We start from the raw sequence: 21,151 nt of genomic DNA, 5'->3' as shown, positions 1-21,151 counted from the left end.
AACACCCATCCTCTTCGACATCACCAAGCCCGGGTATTGTTGAATTCCTGGCCAGCACAGGCCAGAAAGTTGAGTAAACAAAGGAAAGAAAGAAAAGTCTGGTGGGTTGACTGCAACTTGAGAACACCGGCCTAGGAAAAAAAAAAACAAGCTCCATGCATCCATCCATGACCTCCCACGTCCAGCTTTCCATGCTTTCTTCTTTGCAGGGAAAAGCCCAACTTATGCGGGTACCCCAGTATGCACAAAAGAAACCGCAAAACATACGGCACTAACTTGTTTGTCTCTTCCAGAGACAACCAACCTCTATTATCCAAGAAACCCCTCCCATCTTCCTCGACAATAAACACACTACTACAACCACAACAACCACCTCCCCACGCCCACGACCCCCCTGCCCACCCCCAAGAACACCCTCGCAATCATCACCACAAACCACACGTACCACATAAACCCAACCAGCACCCACTCAACCGCCAACCACCCAGCCCTCCGCACCCACCTAAAGCGCCTCCTCCGTCTCCTCACCATCCGATCAATCATGTCCACTACCCTTTTCACCTTCAGCCGCTGGTGCGTCATCAGATCGCCCCCAGCATCATCTGCCTCCTCGGCCGCGCGCCTCGTCATCTCCGTCAGCTCGCCGTTGAGTCTGGCCCGCAGCGCTTCGACGCGGTTGGTCAAGCAAGGCGCGGTTTGGGTTTGGAAGACGACGACGGAGGAATGGAAGGCTGTTGCGGAGTTTTGGATGGATGACGACAAGATGTTGGCGGCTAGGGGGAAGAGGTCGGTTTGGGCGATAGGCTGGGTGAGGAGGTGGTGATGGGTGGAAGGGTCGGGGGAGAGGGCGACTATGTCTGGCCAGGAGAGACGGGAGTTGTTCGGTTCCGCCGTTGTGCTGGCGTTTTCGTCCTCGGGCTTGCTGGAAGAGGAGTTCAGGAGCTTGCGGGCTTTAGCGCGCCTGTCGATTTCCATTGCGTGAATGCCGGAGCTCATCAAGAGAGCCCGTAATCGGGCAATCTCTCGTTTGGAGACGATGGTTTGAGGAGGAACGGGCGTAACGCTCTCCCCTCTTTCACCTATGGACCAGCGTCCTGCTGAAGAGGCGTTGGAGAGCTGACGGTCTTTGACCATGGATAGCATGGCGTTTAAACGAACGTCAACATCCCGCACACCACCGACATCTGTATTGACGCTGCTCTTCCGCGAGCCTTCCACGTCAGATACGTCGGAAGTCCCCCATGGATTTGAACCAGTGATCCTGGGTGGGCGTAGACCTGGTGTTGATGTCGGCGATGCATTCTGAACGTCGATCTTGGGCGGTTTCAGAAGCTCGAAGCGGGAGGACCGACGACTGAGCGGTCGCGAAGGGGGACTAGCGTTAAGCAAACCGGTCTGTTGTTCGATCGAGCCGCCAATGGACTTGGACTTGCTATGATGCTTTTCCGCGGCGGGTATGAACTGTGGCATGACATCCAGGTAACTCCTCTCCCCGTTCGCCTTGCCGTGGTTGGACGGACTACGACCAACCTTCCGTGGTGGCGAGCTGGGTAAGGACCTGGACCTGCCTCTACTCTCCGCATCGGAATCATCTGAAGAACCATACTCGTCCAAGGGGCCTGGGGCAGTCTCTTTCCGCCAGAACATATCGCTGACCTTGGAGACACCGCTACGCAAGACACTATCGATGCGTTGGCCCCGGAATAGCCCTTTCAGGCTACTGCTACCGTCCTCCCGAAGTTTGTGGTTCCCAGTACTCTTACTCGACTTTTGGCTAGAGTCGGTTCCTTTTGTCACTATTTTGCGAAGAGGACTGCGGGAGCCCTTGCGCTCGGGAGGCAGAAGCATGCCAGTTCCGGGGCTCAAAGTTGCTGGGGATTCTACCGGTTGCCGATCCGACAGACACTGTACTGATTCAGGGTTGTCCTCTCTTCCGTTATGTGATGGAAGCTCAGCCAACCGCTCGCTACTGCGATCTCGAAATATGCTCCTAACTTTTCTCAGGGGGTTTCTGCTCGGTGAGCTCGCCATCGGTGAGCTTGGTCTCGTTGACCTTGGCGAAACGTCCATGCCCTGTCCAGGAACTAGTGCGTCATGCATTGGCCGCAAGTCGGGCGAATATGGTGGTGATGTATCGTAATCCGTTGAAAACCGCCTATCACCGTTCAATGACCCAATGCCAGTCCGTCCAGCAAGAACCTGTGCCGGCGCTGGCTTGGTTTGAAGCTTGAAGTAAGAGTCCTCCAGGTCAGCCGGTTCAAAGCGCGATGCCGGCCTGCGGCCATCAACGTTGTCAGCGCGGCCAGGCGTCGGTGTAATCTGCGTTTTGTCCCAATCTTTCTCGGATATTCCCACTCCAGCATCTGGGAGCTTCAACCGCTGCGTGTCCTGGTCATAGAGAGGATGCGATTCGACATCTCTCTGCTCCTGAGCGATCATGTCTTCCATCTGCCTTGCCAGTATGTCCTTACCACTACTGGAGATGGTCCCATGTCTGCCTCGCCGCTTCCGATCGCTGTCCGTATCAGACGACTCTGAAAACGAGCCTCTATGGATTCGAAGAATGTCGCGATTGTAAATGGAGCTGTTGGCTCGCTGGTGGGATCCCTTGAGTGCCCGAAGTTTCTGTTGCGCTTTGTCCCGAGCTCGACTTGCACTAAAGCCGTGTGGTTGCTCGTGATGTGCCTTTTGCGCCGGCTTTTGTTCCACAACCTGGGGCGGTTGTTCCGTGCGGGTCTTGTCTAGAGTCGTGAGACTGTTGGAGTTGGAAAATATTTTGCTTGAGCCTGGAGTATCATCTCTTGAGAGCGAACGGTAGATTTCAGCACCACCTTGCGGAAAGAGGCGCTTCCAATTCCGATCCTCCAGCAGGAACTTATTGTCGTCCTGTTCAAGCCAGTAGATGTCTGCGATCATATCCGCCGGATCTACGGCCCAGTCAACTCGTGGCCGTTTCAATTTAGGCATTACTGTTGTCGGCCTAGAGCCGAGGGACTGAGGAGAATTCTCCTGGGAGAGAACACGAGCCGGTGAGAATGGGGGTATCGATGGATTTCCCGGCACTCGGTCCTGACCCTTGGCGATCCATTTGGCTACTTCGTCAACCCATTCGGAAACCCTATCAACATCATTGAAGCCCTGACCCTCGCCATCCAGAGTCTTTTTCTCACGAGCCCGAATTTTTCTGTTGCGAATATACTGTAGCGGATTATAGTTTCGGCCAATTATTGTTTCGGCGTCATTGGTCAGCACTCCAGAGGGGAAGTTAGAACCATTAGGCGTCAGTGGAGGGCTAACGATGGAGGATGTTCCTGATCGGTCGGCCTTTAATGGGGGTAGGAGTTCTAGTATCCGTCTGTATTGTGCCATCAACCCCAAGTATTCCTTTGCTTTTTGCGCTCTTGCCAAGGTCGACTGGGAAAAGTGGTATTGATACGGTTCCAGATCGGCTGGAGCTTGTAGCGACCTTGCGGATGCGAGGCGTGGTGAGTGGTCCGGTCTAGGTGACATATTCCGCGAAACTCTTCTTTGCTGCTGCAGGTGTTGTCGAAGACTTCCTCCTGTACCGTTTTCCGGTACTGGCCCCAGTCTTGGAGGTACTGGCTGAGAGACGATCCTTCGCGACGCTATCCTCCTCGATTCGCTCAAGTTAAGAGCCATATTGACAATCTGGGCCGACTCCATATCCAGGGGCGCCATGCTTGTTCGTGGGGACGGATTCGCCCCAATGACCGTTTCACCTGCCAGAGAGCCACGGTTGGACGTGACAGCGCTGCCGTTGAAGGAGGGTGCTTGGCGAACAGATGGCTCAGTTGTCGACCCCGAGCGTTGAACAAGCCCCAAGCCTATCTCATTTGAGGGACCGGTACGCTTGTTCCGGCCAGGCAACCTGTCGAAGCCATGTTTAGTGATCCTATTCCTACTAGGCTCTAACAAGCTCTGCCTCCTGGGTAACTGTAGCTGGGTATTCGGAGGGTGCGCGTCGAAGACGGGATCGGAAAGGAGAAAGGCGCCATTCGTCCTGTGCTTATAAGGGCGAAGGGCGCCTCTGGAGAAATTTCGGTCATCGGTACGAGGGTGATCGGAACGGGGGAGTCGCTGATCGGGCGGTATACTGGCGTCATCGTAGTTGTCGCCGTGGTCATCGTTATGATTCGAGGAAGTCACAGAGACGTCGGGCAGATTCGTAGTGACCTGGTGGTTCTGGGCAGAGACGGCTGTCGAGGCATAGTCGTGGCGGTCGGGAACGAGGAGGTCGGGTTGCTTGGTTGCTCGGCGGGGACGAAGGTTGGATGATGGGCTGGCATCTTGGTCGGTCATTGCTGTACTGCGCCGTTCACATGCCACGTCTTCAGAGGAAGCGGGAACGGAGGAACTAGAGTCGCACGGAATGGATAATGATAAGCATCGTTGTGAGTTTTGCCGTCGTTGGTGTATGAAATGAAGAGGATGCGCAGTCCGTCTTGGCTTCTCGGGCGTCTTGTCGCGTATGGGCAACCCTCGCTCAGCTCCTCTAGTCTCCGGTTGAGGGTTCGTCGCCAAGTGTCTCCGTCTTGTCGGTCGGTTCTTGTGATAGTCGAAGGTGTCTGTATCTGGCTGGCTGGGCTGGGCGCTTCTTCCGTGGCTTCAGTCTGCCATGTGAACACAAACCAAGACAATGGCCAACGACGACGTCAGACGGGCCACCTAAGACAGGTAGGTACCGATGCAGTGCTATGCTATGTCGTGAGCTAGGTACTTTCTATTCGCCGAAAGCACTATAAAATGGCTGCAAGAATACCTCTAGCGGCGCATGTAAGGGAGATGAAACAATGACCCAGTGGATTTCTGGCTCTTTGTGCGACAGGAACAGGCCGTCTGAAAGGAGTGATTCGATGGCTGCGATGCGATGGGAGGATTGGGACAGATGGGAACACGAGGCCGAAATCGAAGGTCACTTTCAAGACAGTGCAGGTCCATTCAGTTGCATGCGCTACGTTCGGGTGCGATACGGGGCTGTTGCTCCCGAACAACTTCCAGTCCTCCGCCTCCATTCTCTCCAAAATGTTCGGTGGAGGTTCCACCCGTGCTCCCACCCAAACCCGTCACTGCCATCCGTTCCATCGCCCTGCAGAGCTCATCCTTGCTGTGTCATCGACCTTCAGTTTCGGCAGTTCATAGGGGGCCGAGGGGCCCCCTGGCATGCCTCCATGCCTGCACGAGAGCTGGAAAACGAGGAAAATGGGGCAGGGGCAGAGTTACCCCACTGTTACCCGCTATGGATCATGTTCCGTTGGGCCTGGGAGCCATTGACAACCGCAGTCCTTCAGGGCCTGGGCTGTTGTTGTTGACTTTCCCTGATGCATGTCAGCAATGTATCGGCTTGTAAACCTTGATCCATTGCCGCATTTTTGCATCTTCACATGGGCAGCATGATGATTTGCATGGCACTGTACGTTGGATGATGAACGTTTCGAGTTTGATATTTACTTATCCCAAGTTTCTTAGGAGGCAGTCTACCGGAATATCCAAAGATGGTGTTGACCAACGCTCCGGTCAGGTGGTTCTTGTAACGTGTAGTGGCTGAGGGTTGATCTGCGAAAAGAAAGGAAACCCAACTGCTCTCGTTGCGATGTGATGAACAATGGGATTCCCATTTCCAACACCCCAACCGTCCAACAATGCTTTAGCGGTGAGCTACTGTCGAAGCCCATTATCCCCAACAAAGGAGGCAGGGATAATGGTGTTTCAAGCATGGGGATCAAGGCAATGTCATACCCAGCACGTTTACCGCCTAAGCCTATAGCAGATCCAAGTGATCGATGAACACAACGGATACAAGCTTGGCCTGCCTTACTTGGGGGGCGTTTCTGGTTGGCAGTAAATATGGGTGTATATTTCGGAAGCAGATTGCTAGGTTCAACGCATGTTTGATTATCTGTATCTTGGCCCTAACAAACTGGAAGGCAGCGCCATGATGAGATTAAACTCTCGAAAGAATTCCGCTTATGTATGAAGTTGTCAACCCAAATTAAACAATATTCGCGGGATGCCCCATCCCTCTAATACCTGTACGCCCGTCACCTCCATGTAGCCAAAAACCAACCCCAAAAACCAACCTAAAAGACCAAGGTCATCCCCTTCTGGGCATCATAACTATGTGCTCCTGGGACCGCCTGTGTAAATCGACAATTGTTCCTAACGCTCAGAGAAAATGCAAGACACCTACGTAACCATACAAGAACCACTAGAATACTGTCACCGCAGTAACAGCGCCATTCTTCAACACCTCAAAGACGAGTCCCGGGAAACCATAAAGAGTGGTCGTGGAATCTGCAGGCCCGTCAAACTTCTTGGCCGTGCCACCGGCATCTGGTGCCGCCGTCGCGCCATCTCCTTCCCACCCGCCCAGAAACTCGATACTGCTACCGGGACTGTCTCCCCAGCCTCTGTTAAGGACCATGCCTCTTTGAGCCTTGCGCGCTTCTTCTTCAGACGGGTAGATCGACTGCCACTCCTTGCGCAGGCTCTCCTCGATTTGTGGAAAATCAGACTCCGAGTTGATCACCACGTCCGAAACTGATGAAAGATACGGGATCTCCCATCGACAGCGCCGGTGTCGGTTAAAGGGATACGACCCAGGCACATTTCCGTGCAGAACGATCTTCGTGGCAACAAGGCTGTCGGCATTGGCTGTGACAAGCCAGTCCTTAGGAACGTTGGGCACATTCTTCCCTTGTTCCTGAGAAGGCGGTACCGGAGATGGCGCCGTCGGCTTTGAGACCAGCACATCGAATCCATGGAAGAAATAATTGTAGAAGCACTCGCCCGACACGTGGCCGCCTTCGATGCTGACATCACTGGTTTCATCGTCGCTAGAGTGGTAACCGTCTGACCCAGCGTTTGCCGACGATTGATCTGTATCTGTAAGGTCGTCCTGACCCTTCAAATCAGCACTGTCTGGTCGCTTCATGGCATCGCTACCAGTCCGCACTTTGTGGGCGAACATCTTATGGTCGTTCTTCCGGTATATAGCATCGGGAGGACCCAATTGTGATACAAGATCTTGCGGAGTGGTCTGTCCGAGCCTGATCCAAAAGTGCTGATCCGTCCACTTTCGGAAGACCTGCAGTTTCCCTGCACCGTAAAATTTGATCAAAGAGACCTCGTCAGGAAACACCTCCTTCCCCTTAGTGAGTGGCGTGAACGTCTTGAGACTGGGCAGCACCTCAGTCCACAGCGTCTGTCGGGCCTGCGTCCATGAATCCCCACTGAAGATGCCCATGACCTCGGGAACCTGTGTGGATGCCAGTAGGTCAACCACGTTTTTCTTGGCCGAGTAGGTCGCTTTTTTCATGAGGAAGCTGAAAGCCACCCCGGGCCATGACAAGCAGTACAGACCATACTGGTCGACGGCGTTGTCTGGGGTCTGCGGCCCATCAACGAACTCGCCATTGTAGGTGGGACCAAGAAACCGCTGATAGATATGACGGAATGTAGGGCCCGCGGTGTTATCGGTTGACGGTGTAGATGTTGTGGAAGGACGAACAAGGTCGCGCTCCTTGTTATCGGCTGCCTTGATAAAGATATGGTTTTTTGTGAAGTCCACCACCTCGATTAAGCGTAGTCGCTGCTCTGGGCCATCGAACTGTAGACGAATCCCGTTCGCGGGGAGGTCGATGATGATAATCGACTTGGTCGGCTCGGTTGGGCTGTACTTGACATCGAGATTGGGGAACCGCTGGGGCTCTGTCTTGAGGCGGGTCAAGATATCATGCAATGATGCTCCAAGTACCAACCAGCCCAGCGCGCGGCCGGGATAAAGCTGGGCGGAGAACAGAAGGGGGGAAATCGGCGGCGAGGTAGGCGTCGACATGTTGAAACTTGTATATCCCGATGATGATAATTGGAGTTGGACACCGCTCAGGGTGGTATATGGGAATAACGGAGATGGGACGAACTCCAAAGTCGAGTCTTGTTCATCCAACGGGCTTAATGGCACGGCGGAGGATCGAGAATGGCGGACAGCAATATCGTGTGTTCGATCTATATTCGGTGTAATGTGGTGCTGGCTTGATGTTGGGATAGAAAGGAAAGCGGGATTAGGAAGATGGGAGTTGTCCGTCAAGGTCCTCGTGATCTGGGGCGGCCACCGACCATCGGCAGCTGCCGCCTGCCCCCGATTACGTGGAGGTACCCAGGTACCAAGCTCTATTACTTACAAGTACATGAAGACGGCGGCAGGCAAGACAGAGGGATCAGCAGTCAGCACTGAAACAGCAGTACTCACTCCTTTCACTTGTGGACTGAGAGCATGGATGGGGATGGAGGGGAAGGACACAAAGAGGGCATTGTGCTGGCAGTCACAGTCACAGGCCGCTGTTTCAGCGATGATTGACGGAAAGGAAGCACAACGTAAGCCCCTGGCTATTGAAGATCAGTGGTCTGTGCGTTTGTTTTACTCACACCGGGAAGCGGTTGCCCCAGCAATGGCCCAACACAGTGGAGATCAATGTTGATGTCGCGCCTGGCCTGGCAGCCTGTCCCTGCTGCACCAAAGCAGCCAAGGCCAGCACCCAACTTAACTGGAAAGACCTGAGCGCAAACATTGGAAAAAGCGATCCCCGCCATTCAACCCGTCGTCCTTGCTCAAGACCTACCCGACCGAGTCGCTCGCATAATCGACAAGAGGAAGCAAAGGCCGGGCTCGCGACGTCCAGTCGCTCATTCCCGACGACGTGTAGATTCTACACGCCAATTTCTCCCACGACGACCCTGCCGTCTCTGGCAGGTTTCCAGCTTCCACTTGTCGCACATAAGAAAAAGGCGTCGATCGGCCGATTGAACTACCCACGACCTCCCGCTCCCTCTATCTGCCATCAGCTCTCTTCGACCACCACCACCAATGCTTTTTGGATTAATCTTCGCCCATTGTGTACTTAAGCTCAACAGTCGTCACTTCGCATCTTTTCGCTTCTCGTCTCTCCTTCGACCCAACTTTCTTCTCGATTTCGCGACCTCGACCCTTCGATAAAGCATCGCCCAATCGCGCAGCTCTGGCATGGAGCGTAGAAAACCATCAGCCATGTCGCGTCCACCATCCGCCGCGGGGACGCGTAGCAACACCAGCATGCGACCTCCAGCTACGAGAAATACTGCATCTTCGACAAGCCGACAATCAGCCCTCCGAAATGCAACCGCACCGGGAGGTTCTCGCAATGAGCGATCGGGCGCCGCCTCACCAGCAGACTCGCAAGTGTCGACAACAGCAGGTGCGAAGCGCAAGGAGCGCGATTTCGACCCGGAGGACGAGGGCACTACGAACATCAACGTCGTTGTGCGCTGCCGAGGACGCAATGACCGGGAGGTCAAGGAAAACAGCGCCGTCGTCGTCAAGACGGAGGGCCTCAAGGGCAGGATAGTTGAGCTATCAATGGGTCCCAATGCAGTGAGCAACAAGACTTATACCTTTGATCGCGTCTTCTCGCAGGCTGCCGATCAAGCCATGGTCTTCGACGAGGTGGTGAAGCCTATCTTGGAAGAGGTAAGGAAGGGCTATCAGAGCGGTCAGGGCCTGTCCATAGCTGACCTGAACTAGATGCTCGCCGGTTACAACTGCACCATATTCGCCTACGGCCAAACAGGCACGGGCAAGACATATACCATGTCGGGCGACATGAATCAGACTTTCGGCATGCTTCCCGACACCGCAGGCATCATCCCCAGAGTCCTACACGCTCTCTTCAATAAGCTTGAAGTGGACGACAAGGAACACTGCGTGCGATGCTCGTTTATCGAACTTTATAACGAAGAGCTGCGTGACCTCCTCTCGGCAGAGGATAACACGAAACTCAAAATATTTGACGACAACTCGAAAAAGGGTCATGCCACAACTATTGTACAAGGCATGGAGGAAAGACACATTTTGAGCGCGGCAGACGGCCTCAGATGGCTTCAAGAGGGCAGTGTGAGGCGCCAAGTAGCCGCGACAAAGTGCAACGACCTCAGCAGTCGTAGTCATACCGTTTTCACCATTACCGTCCATGTCAAGCAACAAACCGAGAATGGAGAGGATTATCTGATGGGCGGAAAGCTGAACCTGGTTGATCTCGCTGGCAGCGAAAATATTCAGCGCTCCGGAGCCGAGAACAAACGTGCCGCGGAGGCTGGTCTCATCAACAAGAGTCTGCTTACTTTGGGTCGTGTCATCAACGCCCTGGTCGACCGCAGCCCCCATATTCCTTACAGAGAATCGAAACTTACACGTCTACTTCAAGACTCATTAGGTGGGCGGACAAAGACTTGCATCATTGCGACAATTTCACCGGCCAGGAGTAACATGGAGGAAACAATTTCCACACTTGATTATGCTTTCAGGGCCAAGAACATTCGGAACAAACCGCAAATCAACGCATTGCTCAACAAAAAGACGCTACTTCGAGAGTTTGCGACCGAAATCGAGAAACTCAAAAGCGAGCTGATTGCTACTCGTCAACGAAACGGTGTCTATCTGTCGAACGATGCTTACGAAGAGCTGACCGTACAAAACGAATCGCGGCGAATCCTTACGGAAGAACAAGCGGCCAGAATCGAGACACTCGAAACGAACCTTCGAAACAAGCTCCAGGAGCTATATACGATGACATCAACATTTATGGGCCTCCGAAAAGAGCACGAAGCCACAAAAGCGCATCTAGACGAGACCAAGGACGTATTGGACCAAACCGAACTGGTGTTGGCAGCTACCAGGAAGTCGTTGGCGGAGGAGGCCCACATCAGAAGGGCGCATCAAACAACCGAACAGAAGCTTGCCAAAGTGGGTGATGAGCTTATTTTTACCATCAAGCGGACCGTCGAAGATGTCGAAGGACTCCATGCGAAGAACAGAAGAAGGTCCGACCTACATGCGCTCAATCGTAGCACGTGGGCCATGTCGCAGTCGCAAGTCACAGGTATTACTGAGCTTGTTGAAAGTCGGATTGCAGAGTTTCGCAGGGGGCAGGAGGAGCACATATCTAGTGTTTCAGAACGGATGCAAAGTTTCGTTCAAGAGGAGCTCGACAAGCTATCCACAACCCAAGCCTTCCTGGACCAGAACTTGGAGCATTTCGCACAGTCTAGAACACAGCTGCTGGAACAGAAGCAAAAGTCGAAGGAGGAGATGGACAACGTGCTGGAAGAAATCAAGGTTGTTCGGGACACCGTGAAACAGCGCGTTGGAGAATCTCTCCAGGCTATCGCCTCGGCGGCTGAGCGGATTGCAGGTGACGTACTGGGCGAGCTAACTACCTTCCACAGTCAGTTACATGCTTCGTACAGCTCGCTTGGGAAGGAATGCAAAACCATATTTGAGGATCTGCTTCAGACGATAACCGCCCAAAAGGCCGAAGCTGATAGACTCCGGCAAGACCTCGAGGGTGCTAGTCAGACCATTGTGAAGTCTAACGCAACTGTGTCAGCCCGGATACAGGAGGTTCTGGAGGAGGAGCGAAGACAAGCGGCCGAGGAGAGGCAAAACCTTCTGCTACAGATTGGATCCCTCATCAACTCGCAAGCGGAGATGCAAGAGTCTCGCTTGGCCGGAAAGACGGCACTTATTCGACAGGCGGTCCAGGATTCGAATACGACGTTTGAGGGCAGTATGTCCCAGTATCTGGAAGGCATGAACACTTGGAACGAGAAGGACAACAGACTTGTGGAGGACGTCGTTAAATCTCGTGACGTGCTCAAGAACAAGATGCAGGAGGACTGGGCAGTAAGCTACCTGTGTTGCGTCTCGATTGAGGACTGGTTTGCTAATGAAAGTCACAGACTGCCGACGAACACAGCAATTCTATACAGAACACCACGAAATCTGTCCATGCGGAGACAGTTCGTGTGGTTGATGTCCAACTCCAAGATCTCGATGTCCAGATGCAGGATCTTGACAATTTTGTGTCCCGCGCCCGCTCCGAAAACTCCGCGCATCACGAACAACATGCTGTCTCGATGGAGAACCTCACCTCGACCGTCGAAAAGTCCTTCATTAACATTGCAGACCATTTCGGCGAGCGATTCGACCGTATCCGCGACCTTAGTGGCGAGATGGATAACGATGCGAAAACCCTGAGGGAGTCTCTGGAGCCGCTCGACGAGTCCCTTCGTCAGCCCCTTGCCTGCCTCCGCGAAGACATCCAGAGCACCAAGATGCGCGAGTACGAGCCCACCGGTGACACCCCCGAGAAGAAGCGCTACGAATACCCGACGGACCTTCCGCGCACGGCGGGCCATGAATCGCTCATTGCAGGTATGCAAGACAAGCCTTCAACGACGCCGACTACCAGTCCAGCCAAACGTGCAACGACGACAGCGGTATATAGTGATCTCGTCTCGCCTTCGCGTTCACCTTCCAAAGTGCCATTATCCGTGCCAGCATCACCAAGCAATAATCCTTTCGGTACACCCGGTCCCATTGCAAGCACACGAATCAAACCGCGCACGCTGGAGCCCAGTCTACGAGAAGTTAATCCAAACCTCGGTGGTGGGCCATCGGTCTTTGGCGAATTGTCGTCTAGCACAATGTCAATGGCACCGCCACCGCCGCCATCTGCATCTGTTATCGGTTTCCATGCCAATAATCCGGAACACAGTGAAGAAAATGCGACTCAAATACCACTCTTCAGGAGAAGTAATCGGAGACAATCGCCTCGTGGGATAGCGAAGAAAAAGATAACTAGTCATGCTAACGGGATCATCACGGAGGGCACAGAAAACATGCCAATTCCGACGGCAGACCCTAGTGTCGGTATTGCCGGAAACAGGAGGAAGACGCCACGGTTGGGGTGAGGTGGTGATGGGCTTGGTACGTTGGTGGCCTTTGGGAGGCAATCAAATAGTCGGGTTGGGGAACCGGCAGGGTGGAGTCGATCTGAAGGGGAAGACGAAGGTGTTTGGCGCTGGTTGGACGATTAGGGGAGGATAATTTCTAGCATTGTTAGTCCTGTTGGGTTTGTTTGTTTGGCAGGAAGAAAGGACGCTCCCAATGATAGGACGGGATGGTTGGTTTGGCTGTTGTCGCTTATGTTGTACTCTTTATCGAGCACTGATACCCTCATCGTATATCAACTGGTTTCTCCTTGGTTTGAAGTTTTATGGTTCCGGCTGGGTGTAGTGGATGGGAGGAAAAAAGAGAACTGAACAAACATTGCTACGCAGATTGTTGAGCATGCAAGCAACTTACTTTGTTCTGTACTTTTACGTTGTGGTAGTGTTGTCGCTTTTTCCTTACTTTCAGGAAGAAGTTACCCGTCGAATCTCAGAATCCTGAGCCAGTCAGTCACCAACAAAAAGGAAGGAATGTCGATGTTTTTTTGACAATACGCCGCAACCACGCAACGTGATTTAAGAGAAAAGACAAAAAAGACTGGTCCGGAAATCTCGAAAAAAAGGAATTCCCACCTGAGCGAAGGTGGCTACTATTATTGACAAGAGTGGGATTCGAACCCACGCCCTTTCGGACCACGGAACTCTGTAGAGAAGATTAAGGGTTAACCTTAACGTGGCGCCTTAGACCGCTCGGCCATCTTGCCTTGCTAATGAAACATTGGAAGACTTTACTTTTTATAATCACGTTCATGGTTGTGGTCACAGGAACAGACTTAAAGGTACAGGACACGAGGACAACGGCGTGCTTCGTGGGTATTCCAAGTCGTTTGCGCACAAGATGGGTGGAGTGGAAGGTTTCTTTTTTTTTTTTTTTTTTTTTTTTTTTTAAAAAAAAAAGTAAGAGAGAATGAATTTACCGGCGGAATGGTGAGTGTATTAAGATATTGCCCTGGTTGTGGTTATTTTTTTTTGAAGAGAAAAGGGTGTCTGTTGTGCCTACTAGATGGTTTGAAGTGTGCTCTGATGATGATTGGCGTTGTTACATTAGATCCAGCGAAGAGGAAAGATAAAATCAAGATGGAGACACTGGTTGCAGTTGAACTGGATAAAAGAAATCGAGGAATTATGAGGAAGAAAAGTACGACTGTTGGAGGAAAGAAAAGTCTGAAGATCGTAACGTACCCTGTAAGAGTTGCCGGACTATCGGCGGTGATAGACAGAACGTTTCATGTGGAAAGGGAAATGAAGAAGGGGCTAGGCACTGTTAGTTTATCTTTAGCAACGATTGAAACTGCTGTTGTGTACATGGAAAGGAGCAAATGCAGCAATTCTTTCGTAATAGCAGTTTCCCCAGTCCAGATATTGCTGTCTCCTGTAGTCATCAAATTCCACCTAGACTGCTCCCTCTCAAAGATCAATCATCATGTCCTCCCGTCTCATCATCCCCAAGATTCATATCCACATCCGACCCAGCACCACCTAACCTTTTTCTCCCCCTTCCCCTCCCAGTATAACTTATCCCCGCCTCCCTCTCCCTCTTCATCAGATCCCCTCCTCTCCACCCCTTCCGCACCTTAATCGGCTGCAAAAATCCATCCAAATGCACACCTTCCTCCATCTCATCCATACTGTCTTGATCATCATCCCCTGCTCCTCCAACCACAGAACCCGCCGGAGAAGAAGGTGGACTCCGTCCATGAACGAGCTTCAAGTGTCGATGCATATTCGCTCTCCTCCCGAAGCCCTCAATGGCTCTCTCGCAGTCTGGATACGGACAGAAATACACACCCCCTCCAGCCGCGGGCGTGACTGAACGTCTCCGCACTCTGAGCCCGCCGCTGACGCCGGGTGCGGGTGTGCCAGCCCTTCTGGCTCTGCTCCTGCTCCTGCTCCTGCCCCAGGCCCGGCTTGCGCTTCCACTGCGCTCTGTTCCGGCTTCTGAAGCAGCAGCTTCGACACCCTCCATTGCCTCTCCATCTTCCTCTTCCTCCTCGTCGGGAGAAAGCGTCCTCACAAGACTCGGCTGTCTACTCACCGTCCTCCTCTGCTCCAATTCGATATCGGTCGTGTCCGTCTCCGAGTCCGAAGATTCCGGAACAGGATCACCGGGCCGGTACGTTGTGGTCTGGGTACGCTTGGAGGAAGAAGAAGAAGAAGAAGAAAGGGTATGCATCGTCATCTCCTCCCCGAAAAGATTAGTGCACCTCTGTGTCGCGCGGGCAATCACGCTCTGAGGAAACCCAGCCAGGGCAGCTGCGCCCAGCACGTCACGCCAGTCGCGGAGGCCCCAGCGTGCGACGCGTTCCTGGCGGTCTTTTTCTTGGACGGCGGTGAGTGCAGTAGTGTTGCTGGTTACGCTTCGGCTTCGGCTTCGGCTTCTGTTCCGATCCTTGGTGTGACGTTTTGTTGTTGCCTTCTTGGAGGGCATTTGGTACGACTTGGGCGGTTCGGCTTCGGTATCGGCCTCGGAGGCTGTTTCGTCACCGTCATCGTCGTCATCGGTAGTGTGAAAAGAAGAAGCCGCCCGGTTCTTTCGAGACAAGGAGGGTATCCGCTTGTGAGTCTCGCGGGCGATGCGATCGAGCATTTCCTCTTCCGTTTCGCCCTCGAGAGGGATGCGTATTTTTCGTTTGCGCCCTCGCTTGCTGGTTGATCGCGGATTTGATTTGGACTCATCCGCGGATGGGGATGGGGATCGAGCTCGTCGTCGTCCTCTTCTCGTGCGCTGCTGCTGCTGCTGCTGCTGCTGCTGCTGCTGTCGGGAAGGTCCTTCTGTCTCGGCTTCATTGTCGTTGTCTTCGGTGTCACTAGCAGAAGACTCGGAGAGGTCGCGGAGACCAGCAACACGGGCGTTGTGTAGGATTGTCAAGGTTTCGTCCAGCTTGGAGAGAATGCGTCGCGTTGCGGGACGAAGTAGCTTGTAGGACCTGTCGTCATCAATTGACGGGACAGGAACGTAGGTAGGCGTGGGGGCACGAGGACGGCGTTGACGTGAGGAGCTGAGAACCTGCGAAGAGGAGCCATTCTGCTTACTGCTCTCATCTTGAGAGAGAGGCTCGCCTTTGACCGGGCTCGAGAGTGGTACGCTATACCGGGACGACTCGTCGTTGCGCCGTGATGACGGGCTAAATAGCAACTGACTAGATTCGGCGTGGTGATGATCAGGGTCGTTGTCGCCCGTTTCTATCGAGTCGACAACGCCATCGTGCCCTTCGCCCACTGCCTGTTCATCCTCGTCGTCTTCTGCCGGGAACCCTCTGCCTCGGAACTTTTCCTTGGCACATCGTAGAATTGTCGCTGAAATTTCTTCCTCCAGGTTCTTGCTTGGGAAAGTCTGGACGGCCCCACGCAGCGTGAAATCCTCGTGCTCGTCTACGGTCCGGGGAAGGAGCTCATCATCAACCACCTCACCAGTCTTCAGTGGCCAGGCCGTCCATCGGTGGCTCGGAGCCCACTCATTCTCCCTGGGCCGTGGGACCTGCTCATCTTCACTTTGATCGTTGATTACCTGAGCATGGTTAGCTTCATGTGCTATTTTGGATCGCCCCTGTTAACAAAACTCACCTGTTCAGTCTTCTGCCTTTTTACTCGTGTTTTCAGGGCATGTGCGTTGTAGAGATGCGCTGGCAAGTCTCGCCTGCGCAAACCCTCTAACGCTTGGTAGGCTTTTCTTTCCTGCGCAGTGAAGGTGAGCCAGGTGGAGGGGGGACCATTCCACCGATTAGGGCGGGTTTCGTGCAGTTCGTCTGAGGCAATCGAATTGATCTCTTCGGTGTCCTTATCCCAATCCTCGTCTTCGGATTCTTCTTTCGTGTAGGTAGACATTTTGTTGTTGTCAGTTTAGTGGGTGCCGTGCCAACGTCGGGCAGGGTTGTTGTTTGGTGCAAATTCTGTGGTGAACAAGGAGTGACAAGAGCGTGAAGGCAGAAGAACCGCACTGACGCTGGTACACATCCGTTCTTTATAACCACATGCATGCAGATGTGAAGAAGAAATTCTGCGAATTACCCGTCCTTTTCTCTCGTGCTCTCACTATTCGCTCGTCCTGTTTCGAGTGTGTTTAATCTTTTTTCTCTGGGGTGCTATCGCCTCGTTCGTAGCGATCCCTAACCCTCGGAGCAAAGTCTCGTAGGCTCGTTTTTCAAGTCACGATCACGTTCACAATTGGATCAATGAGGAACGATGAATATGGTTCAAAACTTGTCAATCAATTACACAAAGAAAAAATGAGCCTTTGGTATCCCATTCCAAAACATCAAGTGCTAAAAATTACGCCTTGCCAGTGTTTTAACCTTACGCCTTCTGCGCCTTCTCCTTCTCTAGCTTTCTCCTCTTGGCGCGGAGTTTCTCGTCCTGAGCGCTCTTCTTGTTGTTGGTATACTGCATCTGCTCAAACAGCTTGCGCTTCTTCTTGCTAAGCATGCCCTTGGCGCGCTCAAGATCCTCGGCCTCCTCCTTTGCCTTCTTTTCAAGGGCCTTGCGCTGCTCTAGCTTGGACTTGGTCTTGGGGTCTACCTTCTTGTTCTGCACCTTCTTGCCTTGGAGCTCGGCTTCCAGCTCAAGCTGGCGCTGAAGAGTCTTGGATTCCTCCTCATCCTCCTCAACATCTCCCTCCTCGTCCTCCTCGACATCCTCTTCGGCATCCTCCTCCTCCTCATCGTCCTCGGCTTCGTCGACATCCATGTCGTTCTCGACATCGGAGCCCTCCTCAGCAGCACCATCCTTAGCATCCTCGAGGTCGGCCTCGATGGCCTCGGCCTCGGTTTGCTGAGCCTCGAGGGGCAGAGTAGGATCGTACTGGCCAGGAGCGGCCTTGACGAAGGGGCTAAGATGGGGAGGGAGAGCGGCGCCGGGAGCATAGAGCTCAGGGCTCTTGAGCTCCTCGTCGTTGACGCAATCCCACACCCATTGGGGCTGGACGTATATCCTGCCGGGGTATCTCTGGTTGGGACCGACCTTCTGGGCCGTCTGGTTGTCCTCGCCATCGCCCTCCTCACTGGTAGCGGCTTGTACGACCGGCCTGTCAATGATGTGGTGGGTGATGGAAGAATCCGACTCGTCGTTTGTAAAAGCACCCTCGCCGAGAACGGAATCCCAGCCTATCCTCTTGCAGCCAAAGGCACGGAGAATGAACTCGAGAGGCTGGCGGGGGGTCTCACGGGAGAGATAGAATGTGAAGTTGGCGAACAGCTGCGAAGGATCAGTGCCGCTGTACGCCGGCTGAGGAAGAACATCGCCACCAGGGGCAACTGGCTCGAACTTGTCGATAGAATCTGTGGGCTTCTCCTCATCGTCGGCCTCGGCATCTTCCTCGGCAGTCTCGTCGGTCTTGGACTCGTCCTCCTTCAATTGCTTGATAATCTTGTCAACCTCAGCCTGGACCTTGGGGTCAACCTTCTGTTCCTCTCCGTTGGTGATGGCCTGGGTGGTCTCGCCCTGGGTGGCCATGTTGACACCCTCGAGGGAGAAAGCGCCGAGCTCAGCCCCGTTCTCGTCCTTGAGCTGGTCGAACTTGGGAGGATACTTGAGGCCGATCGAGCTGTAGAGTCTGTAGTTGACGAATCCGAGAAGAGTCATGTAGAACTCGACGAAGGTGCCCATGATGCGGAAATCGACATCGCCGACGATCCTCTGGTTGAACTTGTAGGGAACGAGCCAGAGGATGTCCTCGCCCTGGATGTTGGCCTGATAGTAGATACCCTTGATCGACAGGAACGACTTGCGCAGGCTGTGAGAGACAATAAGGTAGTGTTGGAACTCGAGGCAGAGGCGCTCGCAGCGGGCGATCATCTTGGCGGGGACCGCGCTCGTGGAGGGGAGGTTGGCGAAGAGGAAGAGCATGGACAAGCAGTCATCGAGATCGCGAAGCGCATCGTTGAAGGTCGGGTAGCGCTCGCGGATGATGTGGTTGAGAGTGTACCTGGGCTTGCCGGTGGCCTCGGGGCGGGCAGCATGGCGCTCGAAGCGGGCGGCATCCGAAACATCACCTCTGCCGAGAGCACGGGAGATCTTCTTCTCGAGGACCTTCTGGTCACGGAACTTTTGAAGAAGCGGCTCGTGGAGGAGGTACTGGATGTCCTTAGTGTAGTAGAAGGTGGTCGAGGCAGTGACCGACTTGGTAACCTTCTTCTTGTTACGGGGCTCGCGAGGGTAGATACCCTTCCAGATGCAAAGCTTGCGGAAGTCGGGAAGACTGAGTTGCAGCTTCTTCACAGCCTGTGTGCGAGTGATGTAGTTCTTGGCCGCGCCGGCCTGGCCCTTTTTCTTGATTTTAGGCATTTTGGTATGTGGTGGTTGTGGTTGTTGGGTGTAGGTGGAAGAGTGAGAGAAGGAGAGGAAGTCCAAGGATGGATCTCTTCTGTAGTGTCTGCAGACTCGATCACTATCGAAAGCCAATTGGGGGTGGGGCGCTTGCACTGCAATCAACTTTTTTCTGGTCGTCGCAGTGCCTAAACTTTTTATGCCGTATTCCACCGCCTGAGCTGATAAGATTAGATAAGAGTAGTGGATGGAGATGATGCTACGGTGGGTCAGTCTGGATTCTGGAGAACCCTTGCCCCACCAGGAGGACCCGCCAGCTGTGGAGGCCAGCTGTCAGTCCGCCCCGGGGACAGCGATGACAGGGCAACCTACCTGAACCTGAACGTGCTCGACTCCTGTTTAGCGCAGCGTGCATGCCGTCAACTTTCATTGAAGACATCACAGCTCTCACCTTCGTCGTATGGCGAATTGAACAATGAATGGCGGCAAGGTAACGTTGGGGAGGACGGCTGGCTTATACGCCGGTGCTGCCGTCCTGCGACTTGCCCTTTTTACTTTGTTTCCCGGTCTCCCAGACCTCCTGACTGGCCGTGTCGAGATCTCAACGCCAGTGACAAGCTTCAAGCGCCGTATGTTGTAGCTCTTTGAATATGTCTCCAGCCTCATTGTCTGGATGAAAAACAACAGGTTTGCTAACTCCACGAATACAGTCCAAGAAGGCCTCTTTCTTTATAACCATAATGTCTCTCCTTACGATGGCGGCGTCTACCACCAGGCGCCCCTCTTGCTGCCCATCTTCAACCTGCTCCCGAGCTTCTCGACGTTTCCCATCTTCACCTACCTTCTCTACATCGCTGTCGACATCTTGAGCGCCGATGCTCTTTTAAGGATCGCAGAGTCCGGCGAGGCTGGTTCGTCGGCCCGCTTCACCTCCCCACGCCGTGACAAGCGCTGGAGTGGTGCCGTCGTCGCCGCGCTGTTCCTGTTCAACCCTTTCACCATTGCGACATGCATTGGCCGTTCGACCACCGTCTTCACCACCTGTGCCATTCTCCACGCCGTTGCCAATGCCATCTCCGGCCGACACTTCCACGCCATGGTCGCCCTGGCCTTTGCATCCTACCTATCCATGTATCCGCTACTACTCCTCCCGCCTCTCATTCTTCTCTGCTACGACAGGCAGAAGCAACCTGCTAGCGGAGCGCCCAATGCGTGGATCAAGTTCGCCGTGGCCATGGTCATGGACGTTTTCGGTGCTCTGGCCGTGCTTTTTCAGATGTCCTTCTTCCTTACCGGCTCATGGGAGTTCCTCAGTTCCACCTATGGCGTGCAACTGACACTGTCTGACCTGGCCCCCAATATCGGTTTGTGGTGGTACTTCTTTGTCGAGATGTTCGACTCGTTCCGTTCGTTCTTCTTGGCCGTCTTCTGGCTGCACCTGTCGTCATATGTTGGCGGGCTGAGCGTGCGCCTTCGCCAGCAGCCGCTCGTGGTGATCACTCTGCTGCTGGGTATTTTCAGCATCTTCAAGCCATACCCGAGCATCGCGGATGCGTCGCTGTTCTTGGGTATGGTGCCGCTGTATAGACATGTCTTCCCGCTGCTGCGGTATTCGTTTGTCATTGCCGCCATCATCATCTATGCGACTTTCCTCGGCCCTGCCTTCTATCACCTTTGGATTTATGCCGGTAGCGGAAACGCAAACTTCTTCTATGCTATCACGCTGGTTTGGGGCCTTGGACTTAGCTTGCTGGTCTGCGATCTCGCCTTCGCCGTCCTTAGGGATGAGTGGGAGGTTGAGCGGCCTGAAATGGTCGGCAAAGAGATTCGGCAGATTTGAGAGGGTCGAAACAGACACAAGGGCACATGTACCATAACAGTTTTATACGTTTATATACAGTATCGCCGTTGCACCTGAACGGATGAAAGTTAAAACACATGGAAGTTTAAACAGATGAAAGGCCCAATGCGGCCCCTTCGCTGAATCCAAATATGGCAAATATCGGGACATCGACAATCACTGCATCATAGAGACTCCCCATAACCA

General features: G+C 53.6%; 6 protein-coding genes and 1 non-coding gene across 7 annotated transcripts; 2 read left to right on the top strand and 5 right to left on the bottom strand.

The window, feature by feature from the left end:
• Positions 1-354: 354 nt before the first annotated feature.
• Positions 355-4,320, bottom strand: SMAC4_00207 (uncharacterized protein; the record flags this gene model as incomplete). The annotated part of the gene is made up of 1 exon (XM_003351617.1): positions 355-4,320. One exon carries the CDS (start codon positions 4,318-4,320, stop codon positions 355-357), a length of 3,966 nt encoding a protein of 1,321 aa, XP_003351665.1.
• A 1,906-nt stretch (positions 4,321-6,226) lies between these two features.
• Positions 6,227-7,855, bottom strand: SMAC4_00206 (uncharacterized protein; the record flags this gene model as incomplete). The annotated part of the gene is made up of 1 exon (XM_003351616.1): positions 6,227-7,855. The coding sequence occupies one exon, from the start codon at positions 7,853-7,855 to the stop codon at positions 6,227-6,229; it is 1,629 nt and encodes a 542-aa protein (XP_003351664.1).
• Positions 7,856-9,040: 1,185 nt separating this feature from the next.
• SMAC4_00205 (uncharacterized protein) lies at positions 9,041-13,387 on the top strand (the record flags this gene model as incomplete). Its single annotated transcript, XM_003351615.2, has 3 exons — positions 9,041-9,523; positions 9,578-11,734; positions 11,791-13,387. The coding sequence occupies 3 exons, from the start codon at positions 9,041-9,043 to the stop codon at positions 12,802-12,804; spliced, it is 3,654 nt and encodes a 1,217-aa protein (XP_003351663.2). The 3' UTR covers positions 12,805-13,387.
• Positions 13,388-13,440: 53 nt separating this feature from the next.
• On the bottom strand, positions 13,441-13,547 carry SMAC4_13119. The gene is made up of 2 exons: positions 13,510-13,547; positions 13,441-13,482 (listed from the first exon to the last, which is right to left on the bottom strand). It is a non-coding gene; the product is annotated as a tRNA-Leu (tRNA).
• A 710-nt stretch (positions 13,548-14,257) lies between these two features.
• SMAC4_00204 (uncharacterized protein) lies at positions 14,258-16,724 on the bottom strand. The gene is made up of 3 exons (XM_003351614.2): positions 16,408-16,724; positions 15,200-16,351; positions 14,258-15,162 (listed from the first exon to the last, which is right to left on the bottom strand). The coding sequence occupies exons 1-3, from the start codon at positions 16,666-16,668 to the stop codon at positions 15,067-15,069; spliced, it is 1,509 nt and encodes a 502-aa protein (XP_003351662.2). The 5' UTR covers positions 16,669-16,724; the 3' UTR covers positions 14,258-15,066.
• A 315-nt stretch (positions 16,725-17,039) lies between these two features.
• On the bottom strand, positions 17,040-19,153 carry SMAC4_00203 (uncharacterized protein). The gene has a single exon (XM_003351613.2). It carries the CDS (start codon positions 19,120-19,122, stop codon positions 17,137-17,139), a length of 1,986 nt encoding a protein of 661 aa, XP_003351661.1. The 5' UTR covers positions 19,123-19,153; the 3' UTR covers positions 17,040-17,136.
• A 275-nt stretch (positions 19,154-19,428) lies between these two features.
• Positions 19,429-21,023, top strand: SMAC4_00202 (uncharacterized protein). Its single transcript, XM_003351612.2, has 2 exons — positions 19,429-19,733; positions 19,815-21,023. The coding sequence occupies exons 1-2, from the start codon at positions 19,580-19,582 to the stop codon at positions 20,942-20,944; spliced, it is 1,284 nt and encodes a 427-aa protein (XP_003351660.1). The 5' UTR covers positions 19,429-19,579; the 3' UTR covers positions 20,945-21,023.
• The last annotated feature ends 128 nt before the right edge of the window (positions 21,024-21,151 follow it).

The sequence above is a fragment of the Sordaria macrospora genome, chromosome 1, assembly GCF_033870435.1.
Source record: "Sordaria macrospora chromosome 1, complete sequence".
In the NCBI taxonomy this organism is placed as follows: Eukaryota; Fungi; Ascomycota; class Sordariomycetes; order Sordariales; family Sordariaceae; genus Sordaria; species Sordaria macrospora.
This window is presented reverse-complemented; position numbering and strand designations above follow the sequence as displayed.

Excerpts from the sequence above, each read along its gene's own strand:
- SMAC4_00204 (XM_003351614.2), bottom strand. The coding sequence starts at position 16,668 with ATGTCTACCTACACGAAAGAAGAATCCGAAGACGAGGATTGGGATAAG. Across the intron at positions 16,352-16,407 it reads AAAGGCAGAAGACTGAACAG|GTAATCAACGATCAAAGTGA; the intron begins GTGAGTTTTGTT and ends AACCATGCTCAG. Across the intron at positions 15,163-15,199 it reads GCCGAAGCCGAAGCCGAAGC|AAAAAGACCGCCAGGAACGC; the intron begins GTAACCAGCAAC and ends CCGCCGTCCAAG.
- SMAC4_00203 (XM_003351613.2), bottom strand. The coding sequence starts at position 19,122 with ATGCCTAAAATCAAGAAAAAGGGCCAGGCCGGCGCGGCCAAGAACTAC.
- SMAC4_00202 (XM_003351612.2), top strand. The coding sequence starts at position 19,580 with ATGAATGGCGGCAAGGTAACGTTGGGGAGGACGGCTGGCTTATACGCC. Across the intron at positions 19,734-19,814 it reads AGTGACAAGCTTCAAGCGCC|TCCAAGAAGGCCTCTTTCTT; the intron begins GTATGTTGTAGC and ends CCACGAATACAG.